Source organism: Artibeus jamaicensis, unplaced genomic scaffold (genome assembly GCF_021234435.1).
Source record: "Artibeus jamaicensis isolate MK-2021 breed Jamaican fruit bat unplaced genomic scaffold, CSHL_Jam_final scaffold_3222, whole genome shotgun sequence".
NCBI classification, from domain to species: domain Eukaryota; kingdom Metazoa; phylum Chordata; class Mammalia; order Chiroptera; family Phyllostomidae; genus Artibeus; species Artibeus jamaicensis.
The window spans coordinates 4642985-4665512 of record NW_026522038.1 but is presented as its reverse complement, the minus strand read 5'-3'; the positions used below and the strand labels follow the sequence as shown (position 1 = coordinate 4665512).

Below are 22528 nucleotides of genomic sequence, written 5' to 3'. Positions count from 1 at the left end.
GAGTGGTATCCTTAGTAATGCTTATTCTTTTAAAAACAAGTAGAATGTTTTCTAGGACTACTGACTTTTTCAAGATACACTGGATTAAACTCATAGATATAAATTCTACGTGATTTCCTTCCAAGTCAACATGACTTGTTCAATAAAGTACTTTTCAACCTATTTTATCATAACATGATTATTATAATTTCCCACTTCATGTTATATAATATTTAATTCTTTCTACCTCCTTTTAACAAAAAAGTGTTTACTGGCAGATAAACCTATTACTACTTAGTAATGTACATCTTTCTTTTTATTATATACATGGGAACATCCTTTTTTATTATGATGACTGATGAAATTAAGTTACTTCTGATATTTCTACTTGATCCCTAATGCAAATATTTGTAAAACGTCAAATAACCAGAGTTTGATAAACACAGTACATATATTTACCACAGGAATTCAATGCTTTTCAAGATAATCCTTTCTTCATAAATAGCTTAATATTAGGTACACATTACACTGCTTTCTTTCAAATTTGGTAATGAGAAACAGTATAATTACTCATTGCACAGCTTTTATAGCCTATCATAAAAAACTACATTAGATCTTCCACATTTAAATTTGATTGTATATAGTAACTTGGCTTAAAAGATATATGCTGCAATTTAATTCTCAGTGGAGTTTATGATACCCATTGCAATTCTATGGAAACATTTCCCTGGAATAAAAAATTAAGTCAGACTTTCTCACAAAGAATAAAATTTGTCCCATTGGTTTAAAAATAAGGATTGCCTTTACCAATTACGTTATATAGAGACACCATCCATAAAATAAATGACCTGCATCAGAGCTTTAGGTTTTGATAAAGATACGCTGAAAGGATAAGATACTGGCAATGGCATAATGAAATTCACACTGTTTTGAATAATTACTGAATCAGTAAAATGGGCACTGGGTTTTGTGGCAGAAGATTGGCAGCAGGTCTTCCCCCCTTCCTTGGTAGTCTGTGTGTGTTCGTGCACGAGATCCACCTCTCTAAACCAAACTTTCCTCATCTGTAAAAGGGATATGAAATAGGCTATGCCTGCTTCACATGATGACCCAGTGACAGACAGGTGAAAGGTATTTTCAAACTGTAAACTGCTACATTAAAGTAATAATAATGTCAGTGACTCTCTGGAAAATACCATCTGGAAAATACCATCTAACAACAATAAAAATTTCTGACACATAACTCAGGAGGTTAAAAATCCAAAAGAATAAATATTGCTTTAATAAAACCCTTCAAATATCATTCTTATCTACATTACACTAACAAAATTTCTATTATATGTATAAAAATAACAATGAATAAAGTTTAGCTAATGTTTATCTCAGTCTAACAACGAATCATACAATTCAGATACACAAAGTTAAGCTGGGGAGAAGGGAGAGGGATTCAGCTAAATGAAATATGTATTTTCAATAAAAATGTACATTATATTAAAAAATACCAAAAGTCATGATGTTTATGTTGTTTTGACCAACTATATACTAATAATATTGTATTGCTTATTTAATCCAGAAGAAAATAATGTTAATGCTTAGAATTTTGGTCATAGACAATAAAACAAATTAAAAAATTTCAATTTATATAGATGGTATCATTGTGGCAGAGAAGTATGATATAGGTGGGTAAAAGAGTTTCTAGCTTAAGAATATACTGTACCATTACATTCAGAGGAAAGGGTATGACATAAAAGAGAAAAAGGAAAAACTTTCCAAATGTTAAAGAAGGGCTCATTTGGGTATTTTTTAAAGGAAAAAGGTAAGTACATTCCAGTAGATTCAAAGAATAATAGCACATCTTTGTTTTAAAAGTCAACATATGCAATATTTGAAAATTACATAGCGGCAACTTAAAAATTTTGGTGAAAAATTGTAGATGGGAATCTGAAAAATGCTTAAGTAGTTACAGAGTTTTTTCAAAAAAAAAATTAGGAGCAAAAATATGAAGCCTCTCCTCTAAAAACCAGTAAAAATTGCTGAGTCCTAAACAGAATAACTAAGCAAGGGTATCTCTGACGCTGGGAGAAAAAAGGCTCATCTGTAGGTGGTACTTTTTTAGTAGCCACATCAGGCCCACGCCAGGTCCCATGCAGGCCGTACACTGCGCAACTGCAGGAGGCACCATTCGAGTAAACTACAACTTGCACAACATACATGGTAGCCCTAACTCGCACCAACAATCAATCAGCTGTGTACCCCAGACTATCCAAAGGCAGAGGCCACTGAGAACCCAACCTCCTACTTAAGAAAAAGGAATATGAAAAGCTACAATTCAAATGTCTCCAGTATTATCTTTTCTGTTACTTATTCAAGTCAGGAGCTTTTTTAGGTAAATTAAGAGTTTAACAGCCAATGACAAAAAAATTCGGCCTCATTTTTTGCTCATAGAAAGAGCATAATGATAGAAAGGTCTGAGTTAGAAATCTTTCACTATACTGCTTAAATTTATAACTTGGGCAGGTTACCAAATTTTTGTGACTCTCACTATTCTCACCTGTAAAAAAAAGTAATATTGACATCATAGGATATGGGGATTAAATGAAATAATAAATATAAAGTAACTGGCACATTGTAAGTACTCAATAAATGGTAGCTCCTTCTCTTTTCAAATCTACTTAGTAAGGAAAAAAGGAAACATACCTATGATTGTTTAGTAGGAAAGTGGTTTAAAAAATGACACAGTAAGATAACAACATGGCATTTAAAGTAAAATGATCAAAAAGAAAATATGATAGAAAAAAATTAGCAGAGGTAATTTAAAAGGTCAAAACAAGCAAGACAGTTAAGAAATGGAATGAGTCGTTGATGCAAAGGAAAATAACAAAAAAGACAGCATTCATTCAGTTAGAGCTTCAACCTATGCTTACTCATGACAAGCAAAACTTTCCTACCAGTCCTTCACTTTGAAGGCAAACACTTTAAAAAACTAGATTCTGTTCCTAATATACCCACTGGATGGTTGGAAATCAATGGACACTCCTTGGTGCTGGAGTTGGTTTTCCTATAAAACCAAATAAAAAATTTGTAATGTATAATCTGATCAAATGATAGAAAGGCACTGTGGACTACACAAATACTCAGCAGACACAGGCAGTGAAATCAGCCTAAGGATTTATGATGCTTTTTTTCTGAGTTTCAGATCATGAGAGAGCTCTTTCTATGCAAAGTCAGAAGCTGTTATTACACAGTATGTGCAGTCCCTAAAAACATTACTAATTGTTGCTCTGGAAATACAAGTTGCAGATTTCTAAAAACAGTTTGGTTATCTCTCATCAAATGAAAACTACAATATATTAACCTGAAGTACCAGTAGATTTGGAATTTTAGCCAGACAGAAAATAATCACAAATACTTCCAAAAGGAAAGAAAATGTGAGAAAACAGGGTGAAAACAACACACTTTAGTTGCCTGTCACTTATTACAAGCACATGAACAAACTGTATCATTTGTCAATGCTCCAAAGTAAAATACAATTTCATTTTTGCCCCTCTCATTCACCAAGTTGGGTCAAAAGTTGCTTTTCCCACTAATAATAATGACAAAGCATAGAGATCATCAAATAGGATATGGAAAGACATAAAATAAGGAAATCTTGGGTATTCATTATAAAAGAAACTATAATAACTTTTAAAAATAGGCAGTAAATGTTCCATGAATAGAGGGATGGACTAATAAATTATAATACATTGACTCAATGAATTACTAGCCAGAAAAATGACTACAAAGACTACGTAGCTAGATGAAGAAGTCTGAATAACTTACTAAATGTAAAAGCAAAATACAAAATAGTATTTAAACTATGATTGCAATTATGTAAAATATAGTCATAGAGACTGAAAGTGAATATATGAAAGACAAAACCGTTGTATTTGAACTGAAATTATATATTACTATTTTCATATTTCCTAAAAATCATGGCTATACAGTTGACTTTTAAAAATCACCTATTTTGAATAGCGTGTGTATGTGTGCTGTATACATAACGAGTTTCTCCAATACCTTTCTGCTGTGGCAGCTCTGATGGCCGTGTGACTGAGGCCACAGGTTCCGAGAAGTGGCCTGCAGCAGGAGGAGTTCTCACTGAAGAGGCTCCTGACACAGCAGTGGGTACCACTGGGCTGGACTTCGGAGGCTGAACATTTTGCATAACAGGACAGGATAAAGAATCTGCAACTGAAGATAAGAAGCTATTTCAGACTTCTGGTCAAGATGGTGGTGGCATAGGTAAACATGGTTCACCTCTTTGAACAACTACATCAAAATTATAACTAAATTATAGAACAACCGTAACTCAGAACAGTCAGAAATCAAGTTGAATGGAAGTCCTACAACTACAGAATTAAACAAACCACATCCATCCAGACTGGTAGGAGGGGCAGAGACACAGAATGGGCTGGCCCCACATCCACCTGTGGTGGATACAAATTCAGGAGGGACATCTCGGGAGTGAGGAGTCCCAGCCCCACCCCAGACCCCTGAGCCCAGGGTTCCAGTGACAAGGAGATAAGTCGCCATAACTTCTGGCTGCAAAAACTGGTGGGGACTCAGTAGAAGAACCTTCTAGTGTCCCAAGCAGTTCCTCTTAAAGAACCAGCACATGGATCACCTACTCAGACTCACTCTCTCTGAGTTCCAGCACTGAGGTCACAGCTTGAAAGGCACCAATGGCATACAGGGAGAAACTGAAGTGTTTGGCATCAAAACAAGAACCCGGGGAACAGTTTTCTCTTACACAGAAAGGTGGGCAGAGGCCCACAGAGCCAAAGAGCCACAGAGCCAGCAGGACTGGTGCCATATCTTAGACTCTATCAACCTAGCTAACACTGTTTGCCCTTCCCTGGAGATCCCCTGAGTCTCTGTCCCATCCAACTTATAGGCCCACCCATGCTGTTCACAGATACTTCTCCACAGGAATGGCTGGTCTCAGCTCATGCTTCACGACTTTCTAAATTCTCTCAAACAAGCAACAGCTGGCTTCAATGAGCCACCAGGCCCCATACATCTTGCTAAGTGGCCCCAGGCATGGCACTAGCGGCAGCCACCCTAGATTCAGTTTGGCTTTTCCTGGGAATCTCAAAGCCAGCACAAGTAGCAACCACCTCATATTGCTTTATAGACAAGTCAGAGTGGCTTGGGACAAACACGGGTGGGGGCTGACCTTGGCCTGCATCAGCCTGGAAACCCCAGAGCCTGCGCACCAGTGGACAGCTGCAGACGATATCAGAGCACCACCACCCTGTCCCTGCACATCTGATTCTCCACAGAGGGTGGAGGTTGGTGGTCAGTGGTCACAACCAGTCCTTGCAACTGACTGGCCTGGGTAAATCCCTCCCATTGACCTGCCAACAGAAATCAAGGCTCAACTACAAGAGGAGGGTGTAGTCAGCCCACACAAAGGACGCACCTTGAGTAGCCAGCTTGAGTGATAGGGGAGGCTGTGCCTCTGTACTCTACAGGACACCTACTGCATTAGGCCACACTACCAAATCTGGGAGTCACAGCAGCTCTACCTAACGCACAGAAACAAACACAGGGAGGCTGCTAAAATGAGGTAAAAAGAAACATGACTCAAATGAGAAAAAAAGTCAAATCTCCAGAAAAAGAGCTAAATAAAACAGGGATAAGCAATCTAACAAATGCAGAGTTCAAAACCCTGGTTATAAGGATGCTAAAGGAACTTAGTGTAGATCTCAAGAGCATAAAAAAGCTCCGGTGAGAAATTAAGAATTCACTAACTGAAATAAAGAACAATTTACAGGGAAACAATAGTAGATTAGATGAGGCTGAGAATCAAATCAATGATTTGGAACATAAAGAACTAAAAAACAACACATCAGAACAAGAAGAAAAAATAATTAAAAAAATGAGGACAGTGTAAGCAGCTTCTGGGACAACTTCAAGCGTTCAAACATTTACATCAAAGGAGAAGAGAAAGAGCAAGAAATTGGAAATTTATTTGAGTAAATAATGAAAGAAAACTCCCCTAATTTGGTGAAGGAAATAGACATACAGGGAAGCACAGAGTCCCATACAAGATGATTGCAAAGATGATCACTCCAAGACAAATCATAATTAAAATGCCAAAGGTTGAAGATAAAGAGGGAATCTTAAAAGCAGAAAGACAAAAGCAGTTAATTGGGAATAGGGGAGTTCCAATAGGATTGTCAGTTGATTTCAAAAGAAACTTCAGACTAGAAGGGACTGGCAAGAAATATTCAAAGTCATGAAAAGCAGGGACCTACAGTCAAGATCGTTCTACCCACCAAAGATATCATTTAGAATTAAAGGACACATAAAGAGCTCCCAAAGAAGAAAAAAACTACAAAAGTTCATCATTACCAAACTATTGTTACATGAAATGTTAAAGGGATTTATTCAAGAAAAAGAAGATCAAAACTATCAACAATAAAATGGCAACAAATACTTATCTATCAACAATTGAATCTAAAAAACAAACTAAGCAAATGAGAAGAATAGAGACAGAATTATGGATGCAGACAGCATTTTGATGGTTGCCAGATAAAAGAGGGGAATTGGAGGAAATCTGTGAAGAGGGGAGTAGATTAAAAAGTACAAATAGGTAGTTACAGAATAGCCATGGGGATAAAGTACAGAATGGGAAATGGAGTAACCAAAAAACTTACACAGGTGACCCACTGACATGAACAACAGTGTGGGGTCTGCTCAAGCAACTGGCAGATGCTGGGTGGAGGAGGGCAAGGGGAAAACTGGGATAACTGTAATAGCATAATCAATAAAATATAATTTAAAAATAAAATAAAATAAAAAGTAGAGGGTGGGGAAAAGTCTATTTTATCCACAGCAATAAACTTATATTAAGTTTAAGTTTAATATAAATATATTAAATTTATAAAACTATATTAAAATACTAAAAGAATACAGTTCATTTGGAGTTCTTAAAACTTAGTAGCATCACATTTATCTTGTATATCTATATATAGAAAATAAGGTGGTCCAAAGAAATTTTCAAAAAAACTGAAGACTCATAAAATATTTTAATATTTTTCATAAAGACTCATCTTCATAAAAAATTTCCTAAAACATTTCACAAGCTTCCTTACCTTCTTCAACAAAGTAAAACCAAAACGGTGTTTCTTAACTAATTAATGATCACTATTATTAATTACTGTACTATGCAGTGGTACTTCAGATAGGAAGATGAACAGAAGTGGCGGTATTTGCTTCTGCAGTAATGTGGTTCATGGACTCTATAACTGTTGCTAGTACCCAGCTCAGATCTTATCTTGTAGTGTAAACTGCAGCAGTGTAGTGTAAACATTTCTTATTTGCTATTTCTAATAAGATGCCTTATTTCACTTATAACTAAGTTAGAGTCTGATGGTAACACTAGGTTGGATTTCTAAAAAGAAGTACATGTGATTCGCAGTGGGCCTTTTACGATAGCTCAAACTGCCTGGCCCAGAGGACAATCTTCAGTTAACTAAGAAATCACAATATGTGTCTACTGATGGATGATTAAAGAAAACATGAGATAGATACACACGCACACAGTGTGTATGCGTAAACAATATATAAACGGGTAAAAAGAAAATGTGGTGCATGCGCAGACATACAGAGAACATTATTCAGTCATGACAAAAGAAGGAAATCCTGCCACTTGGCAACGACATGGATGGATCTTGAGGGTATTATGCTAAGTGAGGGAAAGTCAGACAAAGACAGACAACAGTGTATGATCTAACTTATATGTAGATTTTTAAAAAGCTGGACTCATAGAAACAAAGAGTAGAATGGTGGTTGCCAGGGGCTGGAGAGTGGGGAGATGTCAGTCAAAGGATACAAACTTTCAGTTATAAGATGAGTAAGTTTTCAGGATCTAATGTATAGCATGGTTGACTATAGTTAATACTACATTATACAGTTGAAAGCTGCTAAAAGAATAGATCTTAAATAGTCTCACTATACACACAGAAAGGGTAATTATATGTGGTGATGTATCAACTAATTTTACTGTGGTATCATGTTATAATATACAGGTGTATCAAATTACCATGCTGTATATCTCAAACTTATATGTTAACTATATCTCAATAAATCTGAGTAAAAAACCTAAGGCAAAAGACTAGCAAACATTAATATATATTGAACATTTACATATACAGGGTGAGGTAAAGTAGGTTTACAGTTGCTCACATGTTAAATAACATAATTAATAAATAGTAAGAATAAACTGTTTCACACATTCACAACTGTAAACCTACTTTTGCCCAAGCTTGTATGTGCACATACATTTATATACAAACAAATGTATATTTATATGTATGTATACACATGTATGATACACATTTATGTGAATAACTTAGGCCTAAGACTGAAACAAAGGTAGGACTATGGTGGTAGAATAAAACGCGTCCCAACACTGTACAAACGGTACAGCTATGGAGAACGGGGAAAGAAGGTGGAAGGTGGCCTAAATATACCGACTGCTTCATCATTTTTAGGAGGAACAAACACTGTGGGAGACTAAAAACAGTCACATTATTTTGCTGTTCTTCTCATTAAGAAGTGGAGTCTATCCTGGCTGGTGTGGCTTAGTTGGGCCCACAGATGGAAAGGTCATAGGTTTGATTCCCTGTCAGGGCACATAAGCCAGATTGAGGGTTTAATCCCCAGTTGTGGTGCCTATAAGAAAGCTGCCAATAAAGGTTTCTCCCTTACACAGATGTTTCTCTTTATTCAAAAGCAATTAAAAAATGTCCTGCAGTGAGGATTGAAAAAACAAGAAGAGGAGTCTATTTCCCCACCCCCCAAGTCAGGGCTGACCTTGACTGGCTTTAATCAACAGGATGTGGCAGAAGTAATGGTGTGCAAGTTCTGGACCTTAAGGCTCAACAGTCGCAACCTTATGTCTTTCACTCTTCTAATGTGGCCCCAAGACCATCACGGAAGTGAAAGTTTAGTCAACTGAGGCACCCAGTGACAGTCTACGTCAACTGCTAGACATGTGGGGGAAGCCCTACGATCTTCCCACTCAGCCATCTTCCCAGCTAAATGAGTCACATTGAGTGTCCAGGAAAAAGGACAGAGGGACTGCCCATCAAATGCACAGAGCCATGAAAAATAAAACTTTTGTTTTAAATCAGCATTAACTAACTGATACAATCATTAAAACTGCTCAAGTAACAGTGATTATATTAATAGTACAAAGTAAAAACAAAGAAAAATATAATCATTTAAAATTGGGTGGAGGAAAAGTGAGAGGGTGGGAAATATATACTAATTTTACCCTTGCTTACAACATAAAAGATATTATTTGACTGGATTGGAAGAATTAACATCAAAATGTCCATACTACCCAAAGCAATTTACAGATTGAATGCAATACCTATTCAAATACCAATGGCATATTTCACAGACATAGAACAAACACTTCAAAAATTTATATGGAACCATAAATGACCCAGAATAGCTGCTGCAATTTTGAGAAAGAAGAACAAAGTAGGAGGGATCACATCATCTGATACCAAACTGTATTACAAGGCCACTGTAATCAAAACAGCCTGGTACTGGCATAAAAACAGGCACATGGACCAGTGGAACAGAACAGAGAACCCAGAAATAAACCCAAGTCTCTATGGTCAATTAATATTTGACAAAGGGGGCAGAAACATAAAATGGAGTAAAAACAGCCTCTTCGACAAATGGTGCTGGGAGAACTGGACAGCTACATGCAAAAAAATAAAACTTGAGCACCAACTTACACCATACACCAAAATAAATTTAAGGTGGATAAAAGACTTAAATATAAGCCGTGACACCATTAAAGTCCTAGAGGAGAACATTGGCAGGAAAATCTCAGATCTTTCACGCAGCAACATTCTTACTGATGTCCCCTACAGCAAGGAATATAAAGGAAAGAAGAAACAAATGGGAACTCATCAAAATAAAAAGCTTCTGCATGGATAAAGAAAACAGTATTAAAATAAAAAGAGAACCAACTGTATGGGAAAACATATTTGCCAATGATACCTCAGACAAGGGTTTAATCTCCAAAATATACAAAGAACTTACATGATTCCACTCTAAGAAGACAAGCAACCTACTTAAAAAATGGGTAAAGGACTTGAACAGACAATTCTCCAAGGATGACATTCAGAGGATCCAGAGACACACGAAAAGATGCTCAATATCACTAAGCTATCAGAGAAACACAAATTAAAACCACAATGAGATACCACTTTACACCAGTCAGAATGGCCATCATAAACAAAGCAACAAAAAGTATTGGAGAGGCTGTGGAGAAAAGAGGACCCTAGTTCACTGTTGGTGGGATTGCAGACTGGTACAACCACTATGGATAACAGTATGGAATTTTCTAAGAAAACTAAAAATGGATCTGCTTTTGACCCAGCAATTCCACTGCTGGGATTATATCCTAAGAACCCTGAAACACCAATCCAAAAGAACCTATGCACCCCAATGTTCATAGCAGCACAATTCACAACAGCCAAGTGTTGGACGCAACCTAGGTGCCCATCAGTAAATGAATGGATCAAAAAATTGTGGTACATGTACACAATGGAATTCTATGCTGCAGAGAGAAAGAAGGAGCTACTACCCTTTGCAACAGCATGGATGGAACTGGAAAGCATTATGCTGAGTGAAATAGGCCAGGTGCTGAAAGACAAATACCATATGATCTCACCTTTAACAGGAAGCTAAACAACAAAACAAACAAGCAAGCAGAAGAAAAAAAAACAAAGACACTGAAATAGAGAACAAGGGGATAGTGACCAGAGGGGAGAAGGAAGGGAAGTTAAGGGGAAAAAGGGGGAGGGATTTGGAGGAACAAATAGGAAGGACACAGGGACGAGAACTAAGGGGGGTGGAAATGGGAGGGAGGTGGGGAGCAAGGGGCGGGGGAGGCTGGGATGGGAAAAATAGACAAAAAACTGTACTTGAAAAATAACTAAATAAAATTAAAAAAAATTATAAAAATACATTGTATGTATTCTTCCATGATTTATGTCACATTTCCTGAGTTTTCTCTCATCATTTTCACTGCTGTTCAGGAGTCCACTGGAAGGACATACTTTATCCATTCCACTATAAATGGAATTGTGGATTTCTAATTTTTTGTATTCACTAACAGTACTGCAATGAATATTCATAAACATGTCCCTAGTGCAAATGTGCAAGTTTCTCTTGGGAAGAGCTTCTCCATGTGTGTGCCACACACAGCTCAAATGGGTGTAGGTGTGAGCGAAGGGCCGAGCAATCCTGCAGCAGCCTGTGAGAAATGAGTTGGCCCAGAGAGCAGACTGGTCCTCTTAGCTCCATATCCCAAACAAATGTCACCGATGGCTGGTTAAGTGCTACATATCTAAAACAGGAAGGGGTGCTCCTGGGCCTTCCTACTCCAGTACAGTCTACCAGCCAGCAACACCTATGCAGAAACTTGATTAAAATGTAGTATCTCAGGCTAGGCCATACTGGACCTGGTGAATCAGAACCTGCATTTTAACAAGATCCCAGGTGACTCATGCACAAAGTCAGTACATACAGAAATGGAATAGCTGCATTTTAGGGTGTGGATACTTCACTTACACTAATGCCAAATTCTCCTAAAATACTGAACCAATAAACCCTTCTACAAACAGTGTCTAAGAGTTCCTGTTACAACACATCTTTGTCATCCCTTAGTATAATCAGACTTTAAATTTTTACCATTCTGATGTTAGATAAAGATATCCTCTTCTGGTTTTAATTCACTTTTCTCCATTAATGAGATTAAATATATTTAATTTCCTGTGAAACACTTGTTCATGTATTTTTATTCTGGGATTGTTGGTCATTTCCTTATTAATTTGTATGTTATTTGTATATTCTCAATAAATATTGTATTTTTCCCCTTCCAGGTAGTGGTTTGCCTTTTTGTTTGCTTTATATTGTCTTTCAATAATGAAAACTTACTTCTTAGGAATTACTCAACCTTATCATGCTCATGATTTATAGCTAGCATTGTGTTTGTTTTTAAGTTCAGGAGGCAGTTTCCCATATTTTAAAATGTTGCCTTTTTGCATTTCAAATATTTATTTTACATGCAGAGAATTCATTCCTCTGACTATAGCTCAAATGTCAAATATGAGGGAAAATTTCCCTAAGCTTCATGACTAATAGGGCAGATAAAACAGAACTTGGCCTTGCTAAGCACCATATATCTGTGCTTCATCATATCTAAATAATAACGGCAATTTTACATTCATTGGTTTATTTGGATGTTTGCTTCCTCGCACAGATTTGCAAAAATCAAGAAGGTAAGAATCAAATGTTTTTACTCACTGTTTTATCTCCCAGCCAGCATTAAAATAATACCTCTCAGATAGTTGGCTTTCAAATATTTGCCAAATGGAGAAAAATTCTACGGACAGTAGGGACAATTAGAAGCATGCCAGCCAAAACAGAAAGTGTCCCTTGCGCAACAGAATTTGACAGAAAAATAACATACAACTAGCACTATGAAAAATGAACTGCAATACTACTGGCACTTAGTGTATGGGATGTTTAGAGACAACTCATGATTCACGAATATATCTTTTTCTGGAGTGGTGTTATTAAGGTAGTTCCCTAGTTAGCTCTTGTATACCTTTGGTAATTGTGGATAAAATTCTTCCAACACTAGGGAGATTAAATAATTCTCAGCTAATATACCACTGCCCATTAAAGTTGTTCAACCTAGAAAATGTAAAAGGCATCTTTTATTCTTCCATTTTCTTCATAAACTACATCAGTAAGTCCTTAATATCACCCCCTGTCATTTGTCTTATGTCTAAACAAGTGCCAGCACAAGTCATCCTTCACCTAGATAATTTTAGTAATTCTTTCCTCACTTGTCTGTCTCCAAGTTCTTCCTCTTCCAGTCTACCTACCACACTGTGCATAGAAGCTTCTGAAACATAAATCTGACAGTGTCAACACCTAGCTTGAAACTGTTGACGGCTCCTGGACCATACAAAACCAAGCTTATATCTTTCCTCATCAACTCCTCTCACCTTTGTAATGGCACAGCCCACTAGAACCTGGGGAACTGACACAGAGGAAAAGAGATAACAAAACAAAAACAAAAACAAGGTTTGAAGGAAGTGTTTCTGAAGATAATCATTTCATCTCCTGAGCTTAGAGAAGGAGTGAAAGCAGAAAAAATTTACATGGGGTAGACACAAAGTTAAGAAAAGATGGTAAGGTTTAAGGGTAGCTTTGGAAAAACTGAAGAGTGTAAAGGAGCAAAATTGTTACCCACATGTCACAACTCTGCAACCTCACAAGTGTTCAAAGCTGAAAATACTCTCTTTACTGTGTATCAAACCTCCAAAGTAGTTTTCTACTTTAGCTCTGACTTGGATTTCTTTGCGCAGAAATCATATACCACAGGGTATTTATTCTGCTTTTCCTCAGGCACATCACCACCCTGAGGAAATAGACATAAATATTAACTTATCAGTGATTATATGCTAGTTTCAGATATAGATTTCATATGATGATTATATAAATTTTTATCTTTTTTTATGAGTGGCTTTTTAACTGCTTACTGTTTTGCAAAATAGCCCTGACTGGTGAGACTCGGTTGGTCGGGCCTTGTCCTACACAGCGGAAGGCCGCCTGCTACGGTCCAGCTGGGGAGTGTAGGAGAGGCAACTGACTGGTGTTTCTCTCTTGCATCAATGTTTCTCTCTGTTTCTTTCTCTCTCCTTTCCCCTCTCTCTTAAAAAATAAATACATAAATTTTAAAAATACAACTAAAAGTGTACATTAATCACAGCACTATTTTGTGATATGCTATCAATGTGATCCTTATAAAGCAAGAATTAGTAAAAATAATTTTAGTAAAAATATTTCTTTCTGGAAAAACTCTAGCTCTCAGCAACAAGATTATCTTCCTAATTTTTAAAATTATGTGTTTTTCATATAACACACTCATGGACAGGAAGAATTAACATCATTAAAATGTCCATTCTACCTAAGGCAATCTATAGATTTACTATCAAAATACAAATGGCATTTTTCATAGAAATAAAACAAATAGTTCTTAAATTTATATGCAACCGCAAAAGACCTAGTGGCCACAGCAATCTTGAGAAAGAACAAAGTTGGAGGTATCATGCTACCTGATATCAGACTATACTATATAAGGCTAAAGTAATCAAAATGGCAATGGAACAGAATAGAGAGACTAGAACTGAATCCAGGGCTATATGGTCAATTAGCCTCTGACAAAGGAGGCCAGAATATACAATGGGACAGTCCATTCAATAAATGGCACTGGGAAAACTAGAAAGATACACAAAGAAATTAAAAGAAAAAAAGAAAAGAAAGAGAAAGAGAGAAAGGAAAGGACAGAAAAAGAACCTAGACTACTTTCTTATACCTTATACAAGAATAAAGTAAAAAATCAATTAAGACTCAAATGTAAGGCCTCAAACCATAAAACTCCCAGAAGAAAACATAGGCAGTAAATTCTGTGACATTACTCTTAGTAATATACTTTTTCTGATATATCTCCTTGAGCAGGGGGAAAAAAGAAAAATAAATAAATGGAACTACATCAAGCTAGAGAGTATTTGCACAGAAAAGAAAACCATCAACCAAATAAATGCCTACCACACAAGAGAAGATACTCACCAATGATACATCCAATAAAGGATTAATATCCAATATTTAAAAGAAACTCATACAACTTACCACCAAAAAATAAATAATCCAATTTAAAAATGGACAGAAGACCTAAAAAAACATTTCTCCAAAGAGGACATACAGATAGTCAATAGACTTATTTAAAAAATGCTCAATATCACTAATTATCAGAAATGCAAATTAAAAAAACCACCATCAGATATCCCCTCACCCGTTTCAGAATGGCTATCACCAATAAATCAAAAAATAGTATGGCGAGGATGTGGAACAAAGGGAAGGAACCCTTGTGCATTGTTGGTGGGACTGCGAATTGGTACAGCTCCTGTGGAAAACAGTATAGAGAGTCCAAAAAGTTAAAAACAGAACCGCCTTATGACCCACCAATTCCACTTCTGGGCATTTATCCAAAGAAATCCAAAGCAGTAATTTGAAGATATATGCACCCCTATGTTCACTGTAGCAGTATTTACAACAGCCAACCTAAGTGCCCATCAACAGATGATTAGATAATGTGGTACATAATAAACACAAACGGAACGCTACATAGCCATTTAAAAAAAAATGATACCTTATCATTTGCGACAATATGGATTGACTTAAAAGTAACGCTACATGAAATAAGGCAGAAAAAGACAAATACCATATGGAATCTAAAGAATAAACTAAACAAAAAAACAGAAACAGACTCAGATACCGAGGACAAACTAATGGTTGTCAGACGTGAGGGACTTTCAGGACTACATGGAAAATGTAAGGGATTAAGAAGTACAAATTGATAAGTTACAAAACAGTCACGAGTATGTAAAGGACAGCACGGGAACTACAGACAATAATATTGTAATCACTGTGTACGATGCCAGGCGGAATCATTTAGTAAAATTTATAAATGTCTAACCACTAGGCTGTATAACTAAAACTAATATAAAACAATGTTGAATGCCAACTAAAATTGAAAATAAAGTAAAAATTTTAAAAAGCAAACAAAAATTATGAGCTTTTTTTTTTTTTGCCCTGGCTGGTATGGCTCAGTGAAATGAGTGCCAGCCTGAGAATCAACGGGTCACTGGTTCAATTCCCAATCTAGGGCACATGCCTGGGTTATGGGCCAGGTCCCCCATAGAGGGCACACAAGAAGCAACTATACATTGATGTTTCTCTCCCTCTCCTTCTGCTTTCCTTCTCCTCTCTAAAAATAAATAAATTAAAAATCTTAAAAAAAAAGTACATGCTTTCCAAAACAAAGAGCAGTAAAAGAGTTTAAGAAAATAGCTTTAAATCTACAGTTTCAACACTCATCTTGCTGTCAAATATAGTTACATTTATATCCCAAAGTCACACGCTCAACTAACTTCATCTAAAATTTAAAGAGATTCTGAACCTTGAGAGAACTATAATGAGTTTAAAGTTTTTAAAATGGACAAATAAAATGACACCTTTTAAACACTAGCCAAAATTTTGGCCTAAGAATCAAACATAGCACCCAAAACATACATTCTTGGGATACATTTTAACAAAATAATCTGAAGCTCTACTGCTAATATGCTTTTGTAAAATACAGGCAGCCCTGGCTGGTGTGGCTCAGTGGATTGAGTGCTGGTCTGTGAACCAAAGGGTCGCCAGTACAATGCCCAATCTAGGACACATGCCTGGGTTGTGGGACAGGTCTCCAGTAGGGAGCACATGAGAGGCAACCACACATTGATGTTTCTCTCCACCTCTTCCTCCCACCCTTCCCCTCTTTCTAAAAATAAATAAATAAATAAAATCTTTATAAAAATAAAATACGGAGGAAAATAACATTTGAAGGTCCTTTTAAATGAGATAACATTTAAAGATCTTTTTATTTCATGTTTCTGCACATGAATTCACCAACTGACTAAATAATAATGGCTTGTTTTTGATAGTCACTTAACTCAGGTATTGCTTTTGGATCTTATAAACTGCTTAAGAAGTTTTTTAAACATTTTTGTTTACTGATTTAGACAGAGAGAGAGAGAGAGAAACATCAATTTGTTGTTCCACTTATGCATTCATTGGTTGATTCTTGTATGTGCCCTGACCAGGGATTGAACCTGCAACCTTAGTGTATCAGGACAATGCTCTAACTGAATGACCTGGCCAAGGCTTAAGAACTGTTACCGTACTTGAAAATAAAATGAGTATAATCAAATCATTAAAAAGTATAATCATTTTGTCAATTACTCAAAAGTTAAAATTCACACAAAACTATGTTATATACCTAAAATTCTAATGTTAATGACAATGTAATTTAAGAGTTCCAAAGAAATTGAGTTGCCTATCTTTCTAACAAATTAAAATCAATACTCCTATGGTTCCCAAACTTTGTACTAGGACACTCAAGTTGCGCCTGCAACAAATTCAGAGTTTGAAGAGAAGCTTTAAATTTTCAATAGAAACACAGCGCCACCTGTCAAATACCCCCTGAAGTATTACTACTAAGTTGCTTGGAGTACTATTAAAAAAATACTGAGATACAGCAGCTGACAAAATTTGGAAACGTCTATAATATTTAGTTGTAAAGCAGATTTTAAGTAACTTTTTTATTTCTTTTAAAATGGTAAAGTTCAAGTGTCACATTAACCTGAGATGTATTTCTCGACCCCTATATATAAAAGTAATTTAACCATCTAAAGGCAAAACATAAAAACACTTAACATAAATTAACTTCTAAAATAATATTTATTATGGCTCTCACAGTCCGGTACTGGGATTAAAAGAGTGAAATATATCTCATCTCCCTGCCTAAAGAACCAATTACTATAGTTATTCATACAGAAAGTAATTTTGTAATTATTCCTCCTCTTCAATATTTTTTCACTAATAAGCTCTTTCCAATTAGGTACTCTGTTCATTAGCCAAGTGGCCCCACATTTCCCTGATCCTACACATCAGTATAAATTGATTCCATCCACGTCCCATTCCCATCTCGGAAATAAGACAGAATTGCCTATTATTTCTTCATTTGTCACAAAACTTACAAAATTCTCAAGTCAGAGGGACCTCTGGATAAGCTGATCTGTAGGACTGCTAAAAAAGAGAAGAAAGAAGACAGAATTTCTGGGGGACGGAAAGCCCTGGTTCTGAGAAGGGCAGACTGAGAGTCAGAAGAAACCAAGCTCCGGAACAAGCTGTTTCCAACATTAAAGACCACAAGCAACCCCACTTGGATAGCTTTCCTCATTTGTAAAACAAAAGGAAAGGACTAGGGTAGAGTTTGGATCTGTTACTAGGCATCCCTTGAGATCCAGTCAGAGATCCAGATTTCTGAGACTACCCTGGAGATTCTGGTCTAGGTCAGTAGGCTGAGGTTGAAATGATCACAATCTGTGCAGGTGATTCTGGTGTGCAGCCAGGTCTGGGAACTAGGATGACGCTTTAAGTTGACTTACACAAGGCCCAGACAATGCTTTTGACTCTGACTTGATGTCCACAGGCACAGAAGCAATCTTGTTTTTCTACAAACAAACATGCCAAAAACAGCAGAGTGGAAAGACACTGAGGAGATCTGGATCTACCGGATTCCCCTAGACTGCTGGTTATGTGAGAAAAACACCACCTCCTTCTTTGTTTAAATCACTTTTAGTTGCTTGAAGCTGAAAAGTGTTTCTAAATAGTACAGCAACGACTGACCACATGATCTCAAATGTATAGTTCAGATCTAATATTCTAAAGCACTGACTTTAAATAAACTAACTGCCCAGGGAAGAATACTCTTCTACAACAACAGCCCTGACATATGGCTATCTAGACTTTGAAGGACAATCTGAAGACATTCAGATGACTACCATGGCCTTCCCAAGTCCCATTCTTTCCATACATTTTCCCTCAGTTCAAGAGCACGTTATTAGCTTAAAGTTCATAAGTTGAATTAAAATGAGTACATCCTATGGAAACCCCACACTAAAAAGACTACTTATTTACATTCATAATTTTTAAACTAATAAATTTAACCAGATCTTGGTTTAGGAAGGTCAGAAAGACTAACTACAAGGGTATTCTTTATGCATCTCTCCCCCATTAACTTTTCTACAGTGAATTAAGCTCTGCCTGGGATAGTAACTGTCCCAAAGTCAAACTAGTGGTTTAAAAAATAAAAAATAAAAAATAAAGAAGTAGTGGCTAACAAAGTGTATCCCCAAATGGACCATTCCATTTGCCCTACACCTCATATTAAAGATAATTACTGCAGCCCTGGCTGGTGTAGCTCAGTGGATTGAGTGCGGGCCTACAAACCAAAGGATTATGGTTCAATTCCCAGTGGGGGCACAAGCCTGGGTTGCAGGCCAGTTCCCAGCAGGGGACCCACGAGAGGCAACCGTACATTGATCTTTCTCTCCTTCCCTTCCTGTCTAAAGATAAATAAAATATTTTTAAAAAAGATAACTACTGCAGAGGCATAAAAAAATCAATAAATGTTGACAAAATCCTAATCACAGCAAGGAATCAGGCTGTATGATAGAAATGGTTGGGTGGCTAAGTGTGACTAGGTAAAGGGGAAGGGCCCAGGGAGATGCTGTAAAATTCCATAAGAAATAAAGCAAATTAATTACTGAGATGAGCTCATTTCCAATTTTTCTATTAGGCAATATCATCTTTAACTTTTACACAAATAGAAACCTGAACAGAAATGCACTGATTTTTAGCCATGCTTTGGCGAACTTTCCATTCAACCTACCGGTACCTGCTGGGTTGTTGTTGGCTGTAGCCAGGGAGCCGGTGTGGTTTCGAATGAGATTGTCTGGAGCTGATGGAAGGCCTGAAGCTGACCATGAGACAGTATTGTATCCTGAAGGACTCTGCTGCTGGTGGTACTGTTGTGATGGTGGAGGCGGAAGTGGTGATGGACCAGTTCTGGTATTTTGACCAGAAAATGAATTATCTCTAACAGGTCTGATGGTTGAAGCATTCGGTGAGGTAAACATTTGTCGCCCATACGGATCATCAGCAGGCAGAGAGGGATATGAAACACTAGGATACACAGCATTAGAAACGGTTGACACAGCATAGTGGCCACAAGTAGAGGGAAATCCCTGAGAAACAGCAGGAGAGTTGGCAGAGTACATGACTGGACTATTGTAATGATTCACAAAAGAGGAGTATGGCTGGGAGGCACTCGTATGCAAATGAGATGCTGATGATGTGGCACCTTGGAAATATTCTGGAGTGGACCCCACAATGTGAGGGGCAGGAGGACCCCTGCCATATATTTGCTGTGCTCCTGGTTGTTGGTTTGTTGTTTTAGATGTCACCACATTTTGCGTTGGTACTGTATAGAGACCAGAGTAGTAGTCACCACACTGGCCATCCAATGGCAAAGAGGTCATTTTTTCAGGTCCTTGAGAGTAATGTCCTGAGGGAGCACTATAGTTTTGAGGATACAATCCATACCCAGATGGAACCTGCATTTGATTCTGTGCCGGGCCTGAAACAGAAAAGGGTATAAAGATTATTAAGGAAATCATTTTAAAGCACAGTTCCCACCTAAATAATGGCTAATTAATTTACTTCCCCATAATCACAAATGATTAGAAAAGATATATACTGTTTTCGACCCAATGTGGTAGCTAGTCTCCAAGATAGCCTCCAATGATCCCTATGTCCTGGTATTCACCCCCTCCCACACTGTACCAGAATTGGTCTGTGTGACCTAGAGCATAGCAGCGGTACCCAGTTTTCTTGGTATCAGGGAAGCAGGGGTGTGGGGGGGTTTGGGGAGGTAACACAGGAGGCAGAGCTTAGGCAGTAAAGGGAACAGAGCTTCGCTGGCTCCCCCCACAACTCACCACCTGCTGTGCACCCCAATTCCTAACAGGGGCAAGATGGGTACTGGTCCATGGCCCAGGACTGCGGACCACTGGCATATAGCAAAGGTAGTAAGGTGTACAACACTTCCGAGGTTTGCCCAGCCGTGGTGTTGGCTCTCTCTTTCTTAGATCACTCAGCATGGTAGAACAAACCTGCCAAATTGTGAAGAGCCCTACTGAGAACTCCATGCAGTGAGGAACTCAACTCTCTGACCAACAGCCAAAGAGACACTGAGGCCTGCCAACAACCACATGAATGAGCTTGGAAGCAGATCCTTCCTACCTAGCAGTCTAGAGATAACTACAGTCCCAGGTGACAGCTTGACTACAGCCTCATGAGACCCTAAGCCAAAGCTACCCAACTGGGCCATTTCCAAGCTCACATCCCTCAGAAACTATGAGAGTAAATATCTGGTGTTTTAAGTTGCTAAGTTTTGGGTATATTGTTATGCAGCAACTGATAACTAACATAACTAGCATGAAAAAAGTTAAAAACTTTTGTATTAGCTTTATAAAAACACTATAAAAATAACAATATACCAATGCAAAAACCCTCAAACAATGAGTACTATAAAGTGAAAAGTTCAAGTCCCCTTCTCTCCCTGGTATCTGATATCGTACTTCCTAGTAGCAGCTACAACTAATGGTTTCTTGTGTATCCTTTGTAGGCCTAACTATGTATATATAAATGTCATGTATGTATAAGCATATATATGTTTTTAAATATATGCATTTCACACTATAATTCTGTAACTTGTTTTTAACTTATCTTAGATACCATTCTGTTAGCATAAATAAATTTTCATTGTTCTCCTAAAAAATCTATATAGCATTTCATTGTAGACATATAACATTATTTACTAAATCCCCATTGATGGATACTTATTTCAGGAAGTGAATTAATATATATCTATGATGTCAATTGGAGGTTCAAAGTTTGTGCTTTTAAAACTGACCATTATTGCCAAAATCTCTCTCCAAAACATCAATATGTACCTCCCATCGATAATGCTTAAGAATGTCTCATCTTCCCAAGATTAAGTGGCATTTTATTTTATTTTTAAAAGAGTTTTTAAAAGACTTACTTTTTATTTCTAGAGAGGAGAAAGGGAGAGAGAAAGAGATGGAGAGAAACATCAACGTGTGGTTGCCTCTCATGAGCCCCCTACGTTGGACCTGGCCTGCAACCCAGGCATGTGCTGACTGGGAATCGAACCAGCAACTGACTCTTTGGTGCACAGGCCCATCAATGCTCAATCCACTAAGCCAGGGCTTGAGTGGCATTTTAATCTCTGCCATTCTGATAAGTGAAAAACATTTTAGTGTGCAGTACCTAACTTTGAGTGATGCTGAAAATCTTTTCAAATATTTCTTAGTCATTCTGTGTCTTCCTCTGTTATTTGCCATTTTCCACAAGGTTGTGTTTTAATCAGCTTAACAATAACCCACAACCTTTGGACCAACTTACAGGGATGTGTTTTATAAGTGTTCTTGTATATTAAGAAATTTAACCTATTATTTTTATTTGCTGTATATATTTTCTCTCAGGTTATTATCTATCTTTTGACTTTATCCATGGTATCTTTTGCAACAGTATCTTGATTATATAGTAATATCTTTCATGCTTGATAAATTTTAAAATCATTCTTAGAACCTTCACCATTCCAGTATTATAAAACCATATACTTAGGTTTTCCTCTGATGCTTTTCATACTTTCTCATTTCTATTTTTATATCTTTGATCACCATAAAAGGTAGTTATTTTATCTTTATTAAAATTAACATTAATTACCCTGGCTGGTATAGCTCCATAGATTGAACGTGGCCTGCGGACCAAAGGGTCACCAGTTTGACTCCCCATCAGGGCACAGGCCTGGATTAGGGCCAGGTCCCCAGTGGGGGCCACGTGACAGGCAACCACACACTGATGTTTCTCTCCCTCTCTTTCCCACTCCCTTCCCTACTCTCTAAAAATAAATAAATAAATAAAATCT

General features: G+C 37.2%; 1 protein-coding gene across 4 annotated transcripts in view; it reads right to left on the bottom strand.

Moving 5' to 3' along the window:
* SEC24B (SEC24 homolog B, COPII coat complex component) overlaps window positions 1-22528 on the bottom strand; it is a 100096-nt gene that overhangs the window by 52975 nt on the left and 24593 nt on the right. For 2 of the 4 annotated variants that reach the window (XM_037156036.2, XM_053657025.1), the window contains exons 2-3: window positions 19406-20152; window positions 4036-4209 (exon numbers count right to left, since the gene is read on the bottom strand). In XM_037156036.2, coding sequence (XP_037011931.2) covers window positions 4036-4209; window positions 19406-20152 — 921 coding nt within the window. The remainder of the gene's footprint in view (window positions 1-4035; window positions 4210-19405; window positions 20153-22528) is intronic. The other 2 variants (XM_053657024.1, XM_053657026.1) reach the window with 2 other exon arrangements.